The 19,809-nt window shown below is 41.0% G+C and overlaps 1 protein-coding gene across 2 annotated transcripts in view; it reads right to left on the minus strand.

Moving 5' to 3' along the window:
- Positions 1-19,809, minus strand: part of adamts3 (ADAM metallopeptidase with thrombospondin type 1 motif, 3) — a 157,316-nt gene that overhangs the window by 54,413 nt on the left and 83,094 nt on the right. For both annotated transcript variants that reach the window (XM_071483902.1, XM_071483901.1), the window contains one exon: positions 7,019-7,124. In XM_071483902.1, coding sequence (XP_071340003.1) covers positions 7,019-7,124 — 106 coding nt within the window. The remainder of the gene's footprint in view (positions 1-7,018; positions 7,125-19,809) is intronic.

Here is a 19,809-nt window from a genome sequence, read left to right on the forward strand (position 1 = left end):
TTTGTGAGTGTGACGGTTTCTGTGTCCTGATTTACAAACAAACACCTCACTTTTACTTAAATGTAAAAATCTTGCCGCAAAGTTAGTTTGACCAGACATTTCCCAGACACATCCTCCAGAGGCTCATCACACTGTCCTCTCAAGTTTTTGCACAGAAGGTCAATATTAAATTCAGATGTAAATGTCACATTGAACTAGATGACACGCTGCCATTACCATGAAGAAAAGAAGTCAGTTCGCTGGAAGAGGTGAAGGCACCTTTTGGAACCATAATCTTTCTTTAAGCTGACTTTACAATTATCACACGGTCATTTAGTCTTGATTTGTTTGTAACTTTAAGTGTTCAGCTGTCGAATGATATCCCACAGTTCATTGTAATCTATTACACAGTATTCTACCTGGAATAAAAGGCAGTGCCTCTCTGTTTTCAGTGAGAGGTGTTATATTTATGACTGAATTGATCAACTTTAAATCTTTTTCATGGACAGTTGTAATGTGGAAATGACAACAAGAAGAGAGGATAGAAAGCAACAAAGGGCTGTGCAAATATTGAATAAGCCAGGGAATATCATGCAAAATCTGCTACTCATAAAAAATAGACGATATTTGTGAAATACTTTAAATATATTCAAATGAAGGCAGATGATGTAGTGTAAGACTTTAGCATTGAGCTATTTGTGGTGGCCAGAGAGTGATCATCTTCACTTCCAATCCACCGACAGCACCTACTCACACTGAGACAAGAAGCCTGACGAGGCAATTGTAGAAACAATTGTGGGAGGCTGAAACAGCCGACCATTGAAAGCTATTCTCAAGATTTTACAGGAGCATGAATCAAATGCCATCTGTCTTTTCTGAAGTAATCTTCAGGACAGTTTGTGCCCTTAGCTGAGAGCAGACAGTCGACAGATGACTGGAAATGAGAGGAGAAAGAGAATCACAGGCAACAAAGCTCTCTCGCCAGCGTCAAACCAGAGACTTCAGAATTATGGTGAACGCCTGAAACCCTCAGCCACCAATGCACCACTTGGCAGCACTGGGATGTTATTAAGACGAGCTGATGTACTTTACGTGAGGAACAGAAAATTGGGACCAACAAACATAAAAAATAAGTGGAGAGGCTGCAGTTAATGGTCATAACATCTGCTTACTTGTTTTTTCTGGAGCTTTCAACCATTCCACATAGTATTAATTAGCATGTGGAGGATTTGGTTATGTTTTTCTCAAACTGTTAATTCAAATCAATGGTTGAAAGTTTTCGAAAAGTGGACTGGATTGTTCAGTTAATCCATTATATTAAGAACACAGACTAAATTAAAATGTAGACTGCAGGTCTGAAAAGTGAAGCCAGTGCAGAAGTGTCTTAAACCTGTATCTAATGACCATCAGGGGCGACTCCACTGGTTGTAAAAACAAGTCTGATTGTATTGAAGTCTATGGGAAAATGTCTCTACTTCTCACTTGATTTATTGCCTCAGTAAACATTTTCCTGATGAGTTCATGGTCTCAGTCTCTAGTTTCAAGTCTTCTTCATCTGCTACTCTGCTACTTCATTCATCTGCACTATGAACAAAGTATCAATAACTTGTGGGGAACTTACAAGGTCATTAATGTAATTGTTATTAATATCAGACAACTTGTAGTACACGGCCTCAAATTGCTTCAAATCAAAAGGTTTTATAAAAAGGACAGATGGTGTTTGCTTCTCATTGTTTGCTGCATGTGGCTCCTCTGGGCTTCACCAATCATTATACATCATTTATTCTCAGAGCATAACACTCTGCTGTCACACATATCACTCTAATGTCATTTTAAAAACCTGTTAGCACAGCATTACAGTTTCTTGTGGTTGTGACAAAATGTATTCCCAACCTAATTTATAGATTAAATTTTTTTTTTCAATCATTGAAAAAAAAACAAACAATTATTTTGGATTTTCAGCTGATATTAAGGAGGTACTCTTTGTTCTCTGGACTACACCTCACAGAGTCTAATTGCCCGGTGTGAGAAAGCTAAAAGAGAAAACAATACCACCACAGTACCACTGTACATACTGTTACGTCCTTGCTCTGAAAGAAAGGTCATGTTTTGCTCACATACAGTAAGCATCAATAAATAGTTGTGTGTGAGCAGATGAGGAGTCGATATTGTATGTTCCAGTGTCACCAGCTTAAATTCCCACTCAGTTGTTTTTAGAGATGCAAGAAAGGTTGAAGCGGTTCTGCAGCTTTTGAACTTGTCTCTGCTCCTGACATTTTGTTTTGTTTTGCAAATATTTGTATATAATACAAATCCAGAGAGTTTGTCCAGTGACCATTTGTTCAAGCCTGTGAGGTGTGGTTGTAAAACTATTTCCTAGGTTAACAATCAACTTCTAGACACAATTTTATTTTTTTTTTATTAATTAATTTGAAGTACTATGTAGAATTAATACACTGTCTTTATGCAAACCTCTGGGTAAGGGCGAGCTGAGCCTTGAGCTTCTATTTCTGTATTTGTGTCTTTTTAGTCCTTTCACTCTTGGCATGCACTGTAGTTGCTGACATTCCTCTCCATTCATATAATCTATGGTATTTAGTTCACTTAATTAGTGGACAACAGGAAGAACTCTTTTCTAATTGGTCGGCAGACCCCTGTTAAAAAAGCATTAATTAGGAAACTTCAAACATAAGTTTGAGTTAATATTAAAGTGCTTTTCTACAGTAAGTCTATTAAAATGCAAAAAGTCATAGCAACAGTTCACCTGCTTTGGGCTTTAAATTAAAGACTGAAATGCACCAAAGCACAAGTTTAGGGTTAAGTATCTTTGTAAGGGCCAATGGGCATTGACTGAAAAAATGCTGTGGCTTATTATAAATGAATTTGAGGTTTAAATATGATATGACACCATTACTGATTTAACATCACCTTCTGTGGGCTTTAATATTCTCTAGTCTAATATCCTGGGGGCTGTTTTCCCTCTGAACAGCCTGCATATGAGTCATGGACCACTTTGCTTTAAAAAGTAGCATTTTTAAAGCAAAGTTTAAGCAGTTTAGCATCTATCTTCATCCCTCTTTATTTCTGTGGCAGCACACAGCTGCTCTGATGACACGTCACTGACAGATGTACTGCTAACATTGTGTAATTGTTTTGCATCCTCTAAGACTGACACTAGTGTCTTAGGTTTTTGTTTGCTGATTTCTGACAGCAGGACTTGATGCTCTGACATTATAGAGAATGAAACTTCCTGCAAACAAAGTGCAACAGGAAGTCTTATGTGGCAGCTTGAGGGGTGCTGATTAAGCTATAATGATGAAATATCTCATATCTAATCATGATGGACACATGCACCCAGACTGAACCCAGCTGTCAGCACTGTGTGTGTGTGTCTGACACAACTTGTTCATGATCTCCTCTTTGTTGGTTTTCTCAGTGTGTTTCTTTAGAGGCTTCTGTCTCTTCTGCTGATTAAATCAATGCCCCCTCAGACTTAAAGATTGTCTGAGAGGCTGTTGAGCAGCTGCTGGCTGAACTTTTGTGTCCAAGCAGAATAATAATTCCTCTCAGATATCAGCAGGATGTAGTGTATATATTCTTAAATGTACTTCGCTTCAGAAACTTACTTTAGTGCGATAAAACAACAGTCACAGCTTACATATTTACTCAATCAGTGGTCGCATGATTTATGTGATGTATGGTTACCTAGGAACAAGTGGTGGCTCATCTTGATTAAAAACTCAGCTTGCACCATTGTCCCCATCGGATTAACACTGCCTGCCTGAGGAAATAATGATCTGATGCTACTTCCTGGCTTCTTTGAAAAGTCCCGTTAAATCAAAAGTTCTTACCATGGGAGCTGGTTGAGAGGGTATGTCTACGGCTTCTTATCCTGGGTTATTGATCACTGAAGGCATCAGTGTGATGGTAAAATGAGGAGACAGGAGACCCTGAAGCTCCATCACTGCTCATCTCATCATCATCTCAGAAATATAATGATTCCTGTTTTGACAGTTGGTCATTTGCACTGTTTTCCTAAGGCTTCTCTGATTTAAAGTACTGTAGCTTGTTTTCAAACAACACTGAGCGGCATACAGATGTACAGCACAGATGTTTAGGAAATAATTTTACAAGAAGGAAAATTTGAAAATGCAATAAATAAGGCCTAGCAAGGAGCGAGGAGCTAGCAAGTAGAACAAAGGAACCATTCATTAAAGAGTGGCTGACTTGGAGGTTTAAGAGAGGTGGACAACTGATGATTTTTTCATGTGCTGTCCAGGTACCCAGTCTCAAGCGGAATAACTTTATGAAACATGTGGAGAGGAAAAAGGGTGGAAAGATGGCGAGGCCTGCCTGTGCAGCAAACATCATTTTGGTGAGCATGAAGGGATGTGATAGAGCAGTTGAGACCTGGGACGGACTGGGGCAAAAAAGTGACCTGGGACTTTGTCCCTGGCCAGCCCACCAAGTATTTGACCCCTGTCTTTCGTCCTTTACAATGCTCACCTCTCAGTAAAAAGCTGTCCGTGTGTGTGTGTGTCTGTGTGTGTACAGTACAGCCACTGATTTCTACATGATTTTTATATTTTTTTTTCCCATTGCCAAGTCTATTGATCCTTGAAGATGAAATCCTCCGCTACAGAGCAACAAGCGTGACGTTGGAGGATTCGGTGTCTCGCTCAGTGACTGTCTCAGCTGGATGACTCAGTCAAACAGCTGCTGCTCCCGCTGAAGGACAGCATCACTCTTCTCTAAAAATGTCATGGTCTTGAGTTCCAGTCTGCTCATTCATCCTTTCAATCATTCTGTCCAGTTGTTTGTTCATAAATGCTCCATTTCTGCTGTCATTTCAGACCCTGCCATTCTCCAACCTGCCCCCTCCCACTCACCTGCTCACCTCATGAGCTCCCTATAAACCGGCCTGTTTCCACTTTCTCTGCCAGACTGTCTTCGTGCCATGTACCTTTGCTGTCCAGCGCTCTGATCTTTGCCTGCCTGTTTTGGTTCTGGTCATGTGTTTGACGTTGTTTATGTTTTTTGGACTTTGCCTCAGCCTGACTCTTTGTACTTTGTTTGCCTGCTTGGATTTTTGTAGTTGCTATTGAAAACTTTGAATGATTCAAAAATGTCCTATTGGTGATTCTGAAGAATTCTACTTATTTCTGTTGCCTGCTCTTTCTACTAAGCTTCTTTTCAAAGTTTGGTTAGAACCACTTGCATCAGGACCACCAACAGCACACCTGTGAGACACAAATGCTCCTTGTTAGAAAATGTTTCACAGCTTGAAAAGAGCAAGTGTAAAAACGGCCTGATGTGAACTGCTTATTATTGTGCACTCCAGCTGGTCCGGGTTTCAGTGCAGAACCCCAGCTTATCTGAAGCCTTCCTCAAACTCTCTCATCTTTTCGTTTCTTCCTTTGTGAGAATTTTTGAGGGCACAACACACATTAGAGCTAAATTTCACAGAGAATATTCAAAATTTGTTGCTTAATTTTTATTTTATTTAGTTTGTTAGTGGAGACTTTTCTGCAGTCAACAAGAAAAACACACAAAAATTTCTTTGTAGACACTACTGTATATAATTACGCACAGAAATTTTAAACAATTACAAACAGATTTATGAATCAGTAACTAATAATTTAATTTATTAATAGTAATTTAGTATTTCAGTGAATGCAGACCACCAATAGTGAGTGAATTTGGACGAAGCCTGTGTTAATCACTGCTCTGTAGCATCTCAGACCAAAACAAATGCTTCATCAGCCCACATCTCTGGCCTCCGTTTGACTACCCCCCCAACATTTGCCAAAATAATTCATAACGTTGGTAACAGCAATTCAGCTAACGTTATCATGCTACTGTAGCCGTCACTATTGAAAACACACATATAACATTATGTAGCATCATGTTACTTACACATGGAGGAGAAGAAAACCAGTTCTGAGTGAAGCTGGAGCCCTCTAGCAGCTCGCAGGGTTGTCTTTGTCGGTAAAGACAGAGCAGTACTGGCTCCACAGTCGGACTGGGAAAGAAACTCAGCCTTGGACTTTAGCCTCAGTCGCACAAATTACGCTGATGGTTAAGATACTGACATTGCTGGTAGGTAAAGACACTGATGGAGCTGGGAAAAACTTTCTGGATGTTTAGATCTGCCACTGGCCCACTGGGATTTGAGCCAGTGCCCCCCATGGCCAATCAGCCTGTACTCTGGTCTCATCTCGCTTTGTTGGAGCCTTTTTAGAGTAAAAAGTGAATTCTTCAGTGAAAGAAAAGAAGGTTGCTTTAACCTGAACACCGTCGCTTTCACCTGGAGGCTGCAAACTGCACTGTGTCAGGTGGTGCCTGTGTATTTAAACATGGGGAAGGCCATTGGTTTACATGAGGGACTCAAACGCACAAACCTCCCACATTTCCAGCCAGGTTACCAAAACAGAGAACAGAGAAATCTATAAATAGACAATAGTTGTTTACCGCCATATTATTGTTTAAAGTCTCGTTTGATCTCATTTATAGAACCTTTAATATAGATCTGAGCTTCATCCATGAATCTGACCAGATCTGTCCTTTTTCCTTTTTTTCTTGCCTGTTCTGTTGCATTCATGAACAAATCAAGTTCTACCTGCATGTATTGGTGGTCATGTGCAAGATTTGGGGTTACAGGGTTCGATAACTTTCTGTGCTTTGTGTATTTAGTGTTTTAGTGAACTTTACTTCAGGAGTAAAGAATGTTGCAGGAAATGTGGACGGATAAACTGACATGCGCTTGATAAACAAACCATGAAATTCAATAAAGGCTCACATGTTTGCTGTCATAGTGCTCAAGGCCAATCTGCTTAAAGGTCCCCAGTGTCACTTAATATAGAGATCACAAGGAGAAAAAAAAGCCCCAAAGAGATGTTCCCTTAACATGTTCAGCAGAAGGACAATAATTTATCTTATACTACAGCACAGTGTCACCATATGAAGAGGCGTGTGTATGTTAAAGAGCTTCCAGTACCCTAACAGACAAAGATGGAAGAACACAACAAGAGGAACCTACACATGTCCGGTCTCGTGAGCCACAACGAAGGCTGAGGAGAAGCCGTCTTCATGGTTGAGGGTGCAGCTCCGGACAGGGTGGCACATTCCCGTCACTGGAGCATAACCTGATGGAAACCAGGAGAAAGGATGAAGGTTATTTGTAAGAGAAATTGACTTGATTTTACTGAAAAAAAACCTCTCCAAATGTTGGCGTTCAATGATTTTAAACTGTTTTATTTTGGCAAAGCTTATCACGCCGTCCCCCGGGCTGCACTGGGCCACTCTGACCATGTCATGGTCCACCTGATTCCCACATACAGGCAGAAACTAAAACTGTGTAAACCTGTTGTGAGGACATCGAAGCAGTGGAGCAGTGAAGCCATAGAGGATCTGCAGGCATGTTTGGACTGCACTGACTGGGAGGTGTTCAGGACTGCTTCCAACAGTCTGGATGAGTTCACAGAGGCTGTGACGTCATACATCAGCTTCTGTGAGGACTGCTGTATCCCATCACGTACCAGGGTGAGTTATAACAATGACAAACGCTGGTTCACAGCTAAGCTCAGTCAGCTCAGGAGGCAAAAGGAGGAAGCTTTCAGGAGTGGGGACAGGGACAGGTTTAAAGAGCCCAAGTACAGGTTTAGCAAGGCGGTGAGAGAAGCTAAACGACTGTACTCTGAGAAACTTCAGCTCCAGTTCTCAGCCAACGACTCTTCTTCTGTCTGGAAAGGGCTCAGACAGATCACTAACTACAAACCTAAACCCCCCCCCCCACTCCATTAATGACTTCCATCTGGCCAATGATCTGAATGAGTTCTACTGCCGCTGCCAGTCCAGCCACCACCTCCAGACCACCAGCTTCTCCTCCCCCACTTTAGCAGGGACCCTGGCACCTCAACAACTAGCCACATCAGAACCCTCCTCCTCCCCTACCAAAGGAACGTCTCTCTCTATCCTGGAGAGAGATGTCAACAGACTTTTTAAGAAGCAGAACCCCCGCAAAGCTGCCGGTCCTGACTCTGTCTCTCCATCATCCCTGAAGCACTGTGCTGATCAGCTGTCTCCGGTGTTCACGGACCCCCTGCAGTTCGCCTACAGAGCCAACAGGTCCGTAGACGACGCCGTCAACATGGCTCTCCACTTCATCCTCCAGCACCTGGACTCCTCAGGGACCAATGCCAGGATCCTGTTTGTGGACTTCAGCTCTGCCTTCAACACCATCATCCCGGCTCTGCTGCAGGACAAGCTCTCCCAGCTGAGCGTGCCTGACTCCACCTGCAGGTGGATCACCGACTTCCTGTCTGACAGGAGGTAGCACGTGAAGCTAGGAAAGCATGTGTCTGACTCCCAGACCATCAGCACTGGATCCCCACAAGGCTGCGTTCTTTCTCCTCTGCTCTTCTCCCTGTACACCAACGCCTGCACCTCCAGCCATCAGTCTGTCAAGCTCCTGAAGTTTGCAGACGACACCACTCTCATTGGACTCATCTCTGATGGCGATGAGTCTGCCTACAGGTGGGAGACTGACCGTTTGGTGACCTGGTGCAGGCAGAACAACCTAGAGCTTAGCGCTCTGAAGACAGTGGAGATGATAGTGGACTTCAGGAAAAACCCAGCCCCACCCACCCCCATCACCCTGTGCGACTCCCCCGTGGCCACCGTGGAGCATTTCCGCTTCTTGGGAACCACCATCGCACAGGACATTAAGTGGGAGCTGAACATCAGCTCCCTCAGCAAGAAAGCTCAGCAGAGGATGTATTTCCTGAGGCAGTTGAAGAAGTTCAACCTGCCAAGGACTATGATGGTGAACTTCTACACCTCCATCATTGAGTCCATCCTCACCTCCTCCATCACCATCTGGTACGCTGCTGCCACGGAGAAGGACAATAACAGACTGCAGCATATCATCCACTCTGCGGAGAAGGTGATTGGCTGCAATCTTCCGTCCCTCCAGGACCTGTACGCCTCAAGGACTCTGAGGCGTGCAGGGAAGATTGTAGCTGACTCCTCCCGCCCTGGACACAAACTCTTTGAGTCACTCCCCTCTGGCAGGAGGCTGCGGTCCTTCAGGACCAAAACCTCTCGCCACAAAAACAGCTTCTTCCCGTCTGCTATCAGCCTTATCAACAAGGCTAGAGAGCCCCACTGTCACTGATCCCCCCTGATCCACAATTGCACCAATCACCAGCACAAATTCCTTGTATGTGGAAACATACTTGGCAATAAAACCGATTCTGATTCTGATTCTGATTTAGGAGAATGAGAAGCTTGGCCCTTTTTGTTAAATAATGTCATGTTCATACATTATTCAAAGAAATGTATTTGAAAAAAATGGAGCTTTGCTTTTGGTTCAGAAAGTTAAGTATAATATGGAGACTGGTGCTGACAGATTAAAATGAAACGAGTGTTCAATATCCAAAGGTGAAAAGGCAGCACACACACAAAGAGCTTCAGGAGAAAGTTGACAAGTCTCAATTTCACCACTTTATCGCAGCTATGGACTAAAGTTTCAGCCTCATGGCCCTCATCAGTAAGAGTCTTTCCAAAAGAGCTGTTCTTTTCTAAAATTCACAGAGGAAAATAACCTCAACACTACAACGACCTTACAATCTCTAAATATCAGGACAGAAGCATTCATACCTCGATTTAACGGAAGCCCATGCAACGTAATACCCTCCTCCACTATAACCAGCCACTTGAAACAAAACAAACCTAATGGACAGTTCTCACAACTCAGGACAAAATGCTCCGTAACGGATGAATTCACATGCAAAGCGGATAAGATAAAATCAAGTTTCTATGAAAGACATTACCATCCATCCATAACAGATATAGTCTACAACCAGGCTTTAATATTGTCAAGGTCTGAGTTTCTTCATCTGAAAAAGTGAAAGAATAACCTTCACATTTGAATTCAATCACTGTTGCAAAAAACTTTGAGACATAATCAACAGACACCAGCACATCCTAAGTGCGAGAAATCACAACAAGACCCCCTGCTGCTGTCATTGTGATGACAATCAGAGACAACCTTGTACTTTTCAATCTACCTACCACAATCATCATCTAAAAGGAAACCTCAGATGTGGAAAGTGCAGGTATATGGGGTGGCTGGCAGGTTGGCCACTATTCAGAAGGTAGGTGACTGGATCCCCTCCTCCTCCAGTCAACATGTTAAAGCGTTTTTGTGCAAGAAAATGAACCTCAGTGAGTGTGTGTGTGTGTTACAGTGCTCTGTATAGAACAAGCACTGAACGAATGTCTGTGCGGATGGGTAGTTTAGTTAGAAGTTTAGAAAAGAGTCATATGAATGCAGTCCATTTACAACTTCTCCACACAGTGGGAAGAAGTTTCCTCATTAACTGCCTCTCACCATCTATAGCCGAGCACTCTCATGAAGCCAAACATGGCTCCAGAGCCACTCTGCACTTTACTGGACTTGAACCTGTAACTCCTCCAGGCAAAACTACACTCTCACAGAGACACATGCTGGACCTCAACACCTGCTGGACTGAGTGATGATCTCTTTTACTCACTGTAATTTTATCAATAAAAGATGTACGTGGGAACTCAATTACAATGCGACACTTTAAAACAGACAATTTATATGTTTTCTCTGCAGCCGAACATGGTTTCTTGCTAGGAGTGGGTGGTGCATTACGTTATTTAAGTTCAAGTTATTTAACATAATTATATAAAAGCTGACCATGCTTTAGCTGCCAGGAGAAGATATTGTAAAGAGAAAAATCTTTGGCAATGAAAACTTTGCAGATAGGTTCGATTTCCTTGTTATGCTGATAAAAAAAATGCAGCAATATTTTCTCAAGAATACATGTGTTAATGGTAATTTGTTGTAAATGAACAACATTTCTAATATTTGTACTGTTGACATAATACAATTATTGCAAATATTACCTAAGAAAAGTCTGTGACACCTAAGAGCCAAAGAGATGTGGCTGCTGAGTTTTTCAAATATATTTTTTTCAATGCTTTGAACACCACAAAAATTAAAGTGGAGGCAGTGGAGGAACCTTAAACTAAGACAGACCTGTGTGTATGTCTGTGTGTTTTATGTGTCACATGATTGTGAAGATATAAGGAAACAGATTCTATAAACGTGGCAGGAAGGGGGAGGCACAACTGTGGGATTCAGCAGGGAAGGAAGGAAGGAAGTTGTTAGTTTAGTCAGCTTCATGATTATTAATTGTTATTAAGACTCATATTTTCACTGTCCTACTACTTCCTCCAAGGCTTTATTTGCATGATGTTGCATCAGTCGCTGGGACCACATTGTTGACATTAGTAAGTGACAGCATGGCAGCTACAGATGAAGCACTGATGAACCTCAACAAATAAACACACATTTCCTCATTTAGTCCTCCTTGTGTGCTGGTGTTTTGTCACTTTACTGACGGTAGAAGAAACTTACTGTAGCTGCAACATAACGGAGAGAGATTCTTTGAGATCATATAACTTCCACAAATCTAAAAGAACCACACACCTCCAGGCAAAGACAAACATTAGGCCTTATAGATTTTGGCATAGCAATGCTGATGTGCATTTGGCAAAATGCCACTGATAATGCCCTGTCATGACGAATCTTGATGGAAAAATGTCTTGCTGAAACAGATTTGAAAATACAGTTAAACTTGAGCTTATATTGTTTAGTTAAACTGAAGCCAATTTTGCATTTGTTTGCAGAGAATAAGAGAAATCATATCAGATTTTAGAAATTTTCTACAATGTCATAAAAAAAAACCCCATCAAAATCTGTAATCAGACACAACAGCAGCTGTGCATCAGCACCACCTCAGAGGATAGTAGTTAGGGTCTCAATCATGTGTTATTCAGATGTGTCAGTGCATTAATAATACAACAAAATCAAAGCATCTCTCAGGTATTTCTTATGCAAGAATGATGAAGAGAAGTATGTAGACCAATTACAGTAACATGGTAGTGTCTGGGTTATCAAACATGGAAACAGCATGAAGACAGGGGCAGAAGGGCTAATACCCCGAGAATGAAAGTCAATATTGATAATCCCTGATAACTGGGACTAGGATGTTCCAGGATTTTTCCAGGACACAATGTATGCCATACCCTTTTTAACCAAAATTAGCGTGTATATGTGTTTTTTGAACAGAGGTTAAAACTACTTAAAAAAGGTGATTGATGCCTTTCCCACTGTCAGTAGACAAGTTTGCTTTCTGGTGTGTCACATTCAATGTCATGAACGTATCAGAAAACATGGTTAGTAGACAGCAGAAAGCATCATGGGGCCAGTGGCTATTTTTTCTTTATTTTCCTTCACTCTTTTCAAACGCAGCATCAACTGAACAATGTTTGAGCGCTGCTTGAATGGAGATGGATGAAATTTGTAGCTGTATTGGAAAAGGGCCACAATCAGCATGTGCACTGGGCGTCATGTTTCCATCATGGTCGATTGGACCCAGGACTGAGGGAAAAAACAGGACCTCTAAAAGGTTTAAGGACAGAAAGGAGCTCCTCCAAAAGGCCATTATCGCCTCATTGAAGTTTAGAAGATGTGTTGTCAATGAACAGTAAGTGGGTTTTGAATTACCTCAATGTATCATTGATTATTCTCTTAGACTTTGTTTTGTAAAGAGCACACAACAAAGACAGAAATTAGAGTTGGGACATTCAGATGGACGGCTGAGAGAAGTTTGAGTGAGATTTAGAGTGATAGAAAATATCTTTATCTCGATTGTGTTGTCAATCCACAATAAATGTTTCCTGACAAAACACATGACCTTGGCTGTCTGCAGCACCCTACACACATCTGAAATGTGCTCCAGATTTTGTGCAGAATTCAGACACATCATAAGGTTAAATATACTTATTTTTAATCTAATTTAGAAATCTTTGGTGTCACAACTGGGAACAAAAAATTGCCAAATCTGGTTTGAATGTGCGAGTATTAACCTAATGAATATATCAGTAGGTTTCCCAAAAGTCACCTCTTGCAGTCAGTGGTGTAACAAAATATTACAGCATTTAATTGGACATTTCGTAGGAAAATGCTCCTTGACAGTAACAGCTGACTTTCTTCTGCACGTTAATCACAGTCCTTTGATCAACCTTTGACCGTTTAACCAGAAACAGATATTTTCTAACACAGTTGCTTCTCCTCTGTACTGAAGGGCTCCAACTGCCACTCACTTTTTTATTATACATGTATAAGCTCAATTTTTCAAGATTTTTGAAAAATTGTCTCCACTTGACAGAATGATGTGTCATTCCATTTAAATAGATATTTCTCACCTTGTGGAATGAGATGCCTGACAGAAAATTGTCATTACATCACATTAGCTCTGCCTGTTTAGCAAAGTTGACGTTTCAGCAGCCTTGTACCTTGATGACAAGCAAGGACGAATGTTTTCTGACCTGTCTGTTTTAAGATCGGCAAAAGACCAACGATGTGTGTTTTTTTTTTTTTTTGGAGGACACTCTCTGCTGTGTGGAGGAGTATCAGATGTTAATTAACTGCCTGTGTGTGTAAGTGGACTCTCTGAAGGCTTCAGAAATACAGCATGACAACCTTAACAGAGGATCCTACATCATGGAACAGGTTGTGTTTATTCCCGTGTTGTTTGATGGATTAGATTTGCTGTTTAGGGAAGGTGGAACTGGCATTCCATTCCACCTTTACCATCAACTGTTTAAATCAAACTCTTGTTTTCTGTTCACTGTCCATGAGGTGAAATCTGGTCAGTTGCTTTGCTTTATTAAGCCTGTGAAAATGATTCCATTTCAAAACTGGTCACACTCAAGCAGGGAAGCTTAATAACATATTTCCTACAGCATGGCTCTATGCTTTTATCGAGATCTAATAATGGCCCAAGGGAAGAGTGAAGAAGTGATTATAAGATGTTTTCCCCAGACAACACTGAAATAATTCAGCCTTTCACTGGTGGAGTCCAACAGGAAGCCATGAAGCCAATCACGACTTAATGTTCCTGATGGCATCAAAGAACACTGATGCTGCTCGCTGTGGGAATTGTCATATTTGATTCTCAACAAAAAGGCAACAGCTCCCAATAGATTTTAGCTGGAAATTGATGAAATGCAGTAGCTAGAGTCGATATATCCCTTATAAGTCTGCAATACAAATGGCCTGATCCTAAGTGTGCCAATAAATAGAACCACTCAATTAAACAACTAATTTTTTCTCTTCACTTTTGGGAAATAACTGTTGCCTATAGCTGTGGATGGTGGACGGAGGAGGGAAGCACTTATCTATTTTAGTGTGTCTTCTACCCTACTTGGAAAAGCTTCAAAATATTTATATAAGATAGACAGTGAAGAAAAATCTGATGTGGTGTCCTTTATTCTTACAATCAAAGTGAAGTTTAAACTCTAACAGCACCAGAAAAAGTACAGAAACAGCTTTCTGTCTGTTTCTTGTCCTTCAAAAGGCTGCTATGCAATCATGATTATTACATCTTACATGTTGGACACAATTAGCAATAAACAAAGTCAGTAGATCAGCAAAGTCTGTGGATTGATCCTCTAGGGATCCTAAGTGTCTGTGCTAAGTCAATTCATCCAAGAGCCTGTTGAGATTTTTCAGTGTGGACAAAAGTGGTGGGTCGACCAACTGACACACAGATGAGCAGCTAATTCTTTATATGTGAAGGAATTTTCTTCCCTTTAGTGTTGTTTTGTTATTTTGCAACTTTACTCGGATCTCAAGAGTTCACGTCATAACAGCCTCACATCAGCCGGGTTCCCTTTACAGTTTTGTGCAAAATAGAAACGAATGTGTTTCCACTGAGTGATGTTATGTGAATAAAGCTGGATTTTCTCCTCTTGCGATATCATTCCAATTAAACATGATGACGGATTTCCAGCAGCCTGCCTTTCAGAATAGTCTGAAAAACCACCTCATGCAAGCGTATAAATATTTTTTGTGACATTTGAGAGTTTTTTTTTTTTTTCCAAATTCATGTTTCCATTGCTCGTTTTTAATTTAGCAATTTGAAATTGTGCACCTATTGTTAGACAGTGGTTCACTTTGTAGCTTCTATTATGACTCTTAGTACTGCTCATCATTTTCTCCTCGGTGCGAAGATTATGATAAATACTTCTGCCTCCTGACATCTGAACTCAACCACAATCATTTAATATGAACTGTCTAGTGCACATTCTTACTGCACTGGAGAAATTAATTCCCAAAAGAACCTTTCAAATTTATACACTGACTGTATGTTGACATACTGTAGGTTGAAATTTGAAATTACAGCTACAAGCAAGAGAAAATATAACAACAGCATTGTGTTGTTACAATGAAAATCATTACATTGAAACCCTGCTTCTGTGCTCCGCTCCTTCATTTCAGTTCCTGTTAAGAACTGTGAAGCACCACACAGGCAGAAAGAGCAGCTGCTGACATCAAAAACAAGTGTATACTGTACTGTGACTGATTGCAGGCTAGATGACGTTGCCTGAATAGTTTAAATCCTGCAGGTAAAATGTTTTGATGCAGCTTTGAAATCAGTTCAATTACAGCGCATCCGCCAAGGGAACTGCCACAGCGTCTCCTGCCTTTTATAAAGAGCAGAAGTCACAAGCTGATCTTAACGCCGCTACTGATGCTTAATTCTCCTGTCGGCTGTGTGAAATAGAGGCACTGCTTGCTGCACATCAAAACACAAACGCTGACCTTTTTCCATCTGTACCAAACCTACTGGGAGAAGAACAGAACTCGTTGATCCTTTTACTATTTTACTAGACGAAGTTCTTTACATACAAGGCGATAGTGAAGATAAAGAAGATAAAAGGATTGTCTGTATGGAAAGTATAGAGCCATGTTGTTTTCACTTACAGTGTGCAGGCAGGCACTGATTGCTGCTTGGCATGCAGGGAAGTGACTTTGAAACACTTCAGTGTGTTACTCATGGGATCAGACATAAGTCCTCAGCATGTGGGTGAGCTCTCTTACTATAGATCTATTGTGCCACCTCTGATATCCTGCAAACTGGTTCATAACAACTGCGCTGAATCAAAACAGAAAAACTCTTAATGTCTGTTTTTTGTTGATCCACTGAAATAAATGTCTCAAAAATAAGGTCCTTCATCACACTGAAAAAAAGAGTGATATCATGGTAGAATTGGTATCAGTGTTACCAGCCCCAATTAAGAACAACTCTATGGGTCCTATCTTACACCAAACATGCTCATCTGTGCACCCGTGAACGTGTTGGTTTTAAAATGAGGTGTGTTGAGGCGCATTGTTAGCACATTGCTATCTGGAGGCAGCAGAAAGCAAGCAACAAAAACGTGGTCTAAAGTCGGTGGTGCGGTATTTCACTGTTATTTTAAGGACGAATTATCAAGAGAGCAATATGTGCCCGCATAGGCAGGTGTGCCACAGGGTTTCCCATTCATCACCTAGAGTATATTTCCCACCACAGTCTCAAAATGAACCGAAAATGTATTCACACTTCTCATAATATAACATAAAAGATGTCTAATGGTGTGATTTGTGGCATTGTTTCTTTGTAGAGCTGAGCTGCCAAGGTGCAAGCAGGCCTGGCTGTTAAAAGACATGGGGCACTTTGATTGGTTTACAGCTTGTTATGCCCAGAACACTCCCATGATTAATTAAGAGATTGAGTACAACCCTTCTGAACCATGTGCCTAGTGCAGTCCATTTTTTCCACCATTAAAGTAGAAAAAGTGATATGGACTAAATGCACTTGCATCATGCACTTTAGACTGTGCACTTTAGGCAGTTAAAAAGAGCCCCATGTCTACACGGTTAAATGAACAGGGTCACACCCATGAAAATGACCTACCACCTGGTAAGATGGCTCAATCTGTCCATATGTGCAAGGACAAACACCTGCAGCAAAAAGCATCAGTATGACTACATGAAAGCTAATCTGTGAGTCACAGGTCAGGTTTGTTTGATTGTTGGAGGCAACAGAAACAAGTTTTTATTTAAATATTTATATTATATTTAAAGGTTTGATATGGTGAACAAGTCAGCAAACAGTAGCTTATTTACACATTTGGTAGTTACGAAGCAACATTTTCATTCATTAAGAGTTAAGAGTCAGTATTCACTCTCTTTTAGCTCTGTGTTGCTCTCAGTCAACACCTGAGGGAAACATCTGGCTGTTCAGCTGCTGAATGCTCCACTGTGTTCACCAGCTAGTCAAAACCTGTGTCTGTCTGCTGCTTGGTGCTGAGCAGGTGGTAGGTTTTCGGAGCTTAGTTGTCAGACAACAGCTGCCTGCCGCAGCCCAGAACAGCATCACGAGAGAGCTGAGTGTACCCAGAACAGTGAAGCTGCAGCTGAGCAGCTAAACAATGAGCTGAAACTTTCTACTGCGCTCTGTTAAAGCAGAGGGGAGCTGCAGATTCAAGTGATAATTATCTGTAGGTTCATCACTATGAACATTTTACCTTTTGATACAGTTAGTTAGCACCCACTATACTGTGCATTGTGGCCTCTTATAGCAATTAATTAATCAAGCATTAATCAAGTCTGTGAGATGTAACAACAAAACGTTCCTCCTGTACAATCCAGTCAAACAGAGAGTCTTTCATTCTTTCAGATATTCTGTCCATGTACCTTGGCTCTCGTTTCCGTGACAACCACCTGAAAGTCGACTATTTCAGTCACACTTAAGGGCAATTCAGAAGTGAAAATCCAAATGTAAAATTCAACTACAAGTTCAAGCCAGTCCAGGCAGGTCGCAGGTCTAGCTTATTTTCTGTGGTCCAAAATAAAATGAAAGAAAAAATGTTTTATTTTGTATTTTTTGTTTACACTGCCCAATTAAAACTGATCCCCGCTTTGGAAATAAAGTGTCACTTTATTAACTCGCAGGTAGCCTGTTCATTGAACCATGTTTTAACGACCTGTCATCTCGCAACTTTAGAGGCAACTATAGTATTTTGACAGCAGTGGCGTCAGTAGCAGCAGCATTTGGAAACAACATGTTAAGGTTAAGTCACTTAAAAGGTGAGACTGATCAAAAATAATGAGCGGGTTTCGATGAGCTCTCTGAGACTCTGATGCAATGAACCCAGTTTACATAAAATGATTTCAGATGAGGTTTCAGTTCACAATCGAGTGACCATCACCATCAGTCTCTGGACGGGCAGACGGATAGGAGTGATGACATTACAGTGACATCACCATGTGATATGTTTCTATCTAATTTCCATGGTCACTGTCATTTTTAGGCACATGATATTTCTCTGTTCCTCAGTATTGTGTTCATACTGTCGACAGGTATCGTATACAATAACACATTTAGTCTCTGAGAGATGAGATCAACACTGGTATATATTCATTTTCAAAGCACTCTTAAATGAATGACCAAATTTCTCCTAGAGGATGACTATCTATCTATCTATCTATCTATCTATCTATTAAATCTTGTGAATATTCATGTTTTTGAATGTAATTGTTTTGTATTTCTGATTGTTTGGTTTGTTCTCTGAAGGCCCCAGAGAATATAAATAAAGTTTGTGCGTGTGCGTGTGTGTGCGTGCGTGCGTGCATGTGTGTTAATCGATTGTGACTTCATGGTATCTTTTGAGATATTATATCAGTGCTCTTAGCTTTTATTGCAATTTCACTTTCCAACTCCGTCTGTGCAGCCTGTCTAAAGTTTCTTAAAAATAAAGCGGGGAACGATCTGGTTGCGAGCTGGCTTCCTGTGAAACTGTCTCTGTGATATTTATAACACACCCACATCAGGACCACCACACCGACACAGTAAGGGTAACCAACAAATGGGAACTTCCGCTATTGTTGGAGTGATTCGTTATTTCAGTCAAAACAAATCTGATTCTAACCATTATAACTGCAGCTCAGCACAACAGACTCTGATCCACATGTAGTAGCTACAACTCTGCTTTACACCCATGGAGGTCTGTGTCCTGTCCTGTAAATGATTATGTCGTCATTCTGAACAACGAACGCCGTACAACTGATTAACATATTTTATTGTTATGATTATTGACAAAGCTTTTAATGGGCAGCAGGAGCAGGAGCAGTAGTGCTCTGATTTTTCAAATGAACAGCACCAAACATGAATTCATTCTATAAATCTGACTAAATGCCGCTGTATCAGTGAGGCCTGCAGACGCCTCGGTCATGTAAAACGTGTCTGGCAAATGTTTGTATGCTGCACCTTTTTAATTCCTTCCCTTTTGTCTCCACAAAAAAAGAAGGAATTAGCAGATTAGCTGAAGCCAAAGCACGATCCTGCAAAGTGAAAAATAAATGCTGCTGCTACTCAAAGGGCCAAATAAAAAAAAAAAAGGCATAAAGCAAGTTGAGTGTTTAATAGTGTCGACTACGGTCAGTTAGTAGCTCTCATTGTTTCAGTTTGGCTGCTGTGGAGAAAATAGGAGCAGGGCAAGAAGTCAATATCTAATATCTGGCAGACAGTACAAATTGCCCTGAGATTCCAGCCTTTCCAGGTCTGCACCCACAAGAATAGAACGAGGGAAAGGTGCCAAATATGAAGCACAAAAGGGCTCTGGGGCGTTAGGATCAGTCCTGCTATTTGCACTTGATGGTGGTGATAAAGGGCATTTTGATTGTTCAGGGCTTGATGTTTTTTAGGATGAGACAAAGGTTCTGTGTTTTTATCTCGGGCAACTGGGGCACGAAGAATTGTTATAGCTGCATTTAAAATGCATTCAAAGACAATCTGGACCGATTTCCCAAATGAGAGCTGTGTCTTAAGCTTTCTTGAAAACAGCTTGTTAGATGTGCAATGTGAAATTTGCATAATAGTTCACCTTTTAACACTAACACAAGAT

Source organism: Trachinotus anak, unplaced genomic scaffold, assembly GCF_046630095.1.
Source record: "Trachinotus anak isolate AG129_WGS33_773 ecotype Australia unplaced genomic scaffold, CSIRO_AGI_Tana_v1 ptg000008l, whole genome shotgun sequence".
NCBI classification, from domain to species: Eukaryota; Metazoa; Chordata; class Actinopteri; order Carangiformes; family Carangidae; genus Trachinotus; species Trachinotus anak.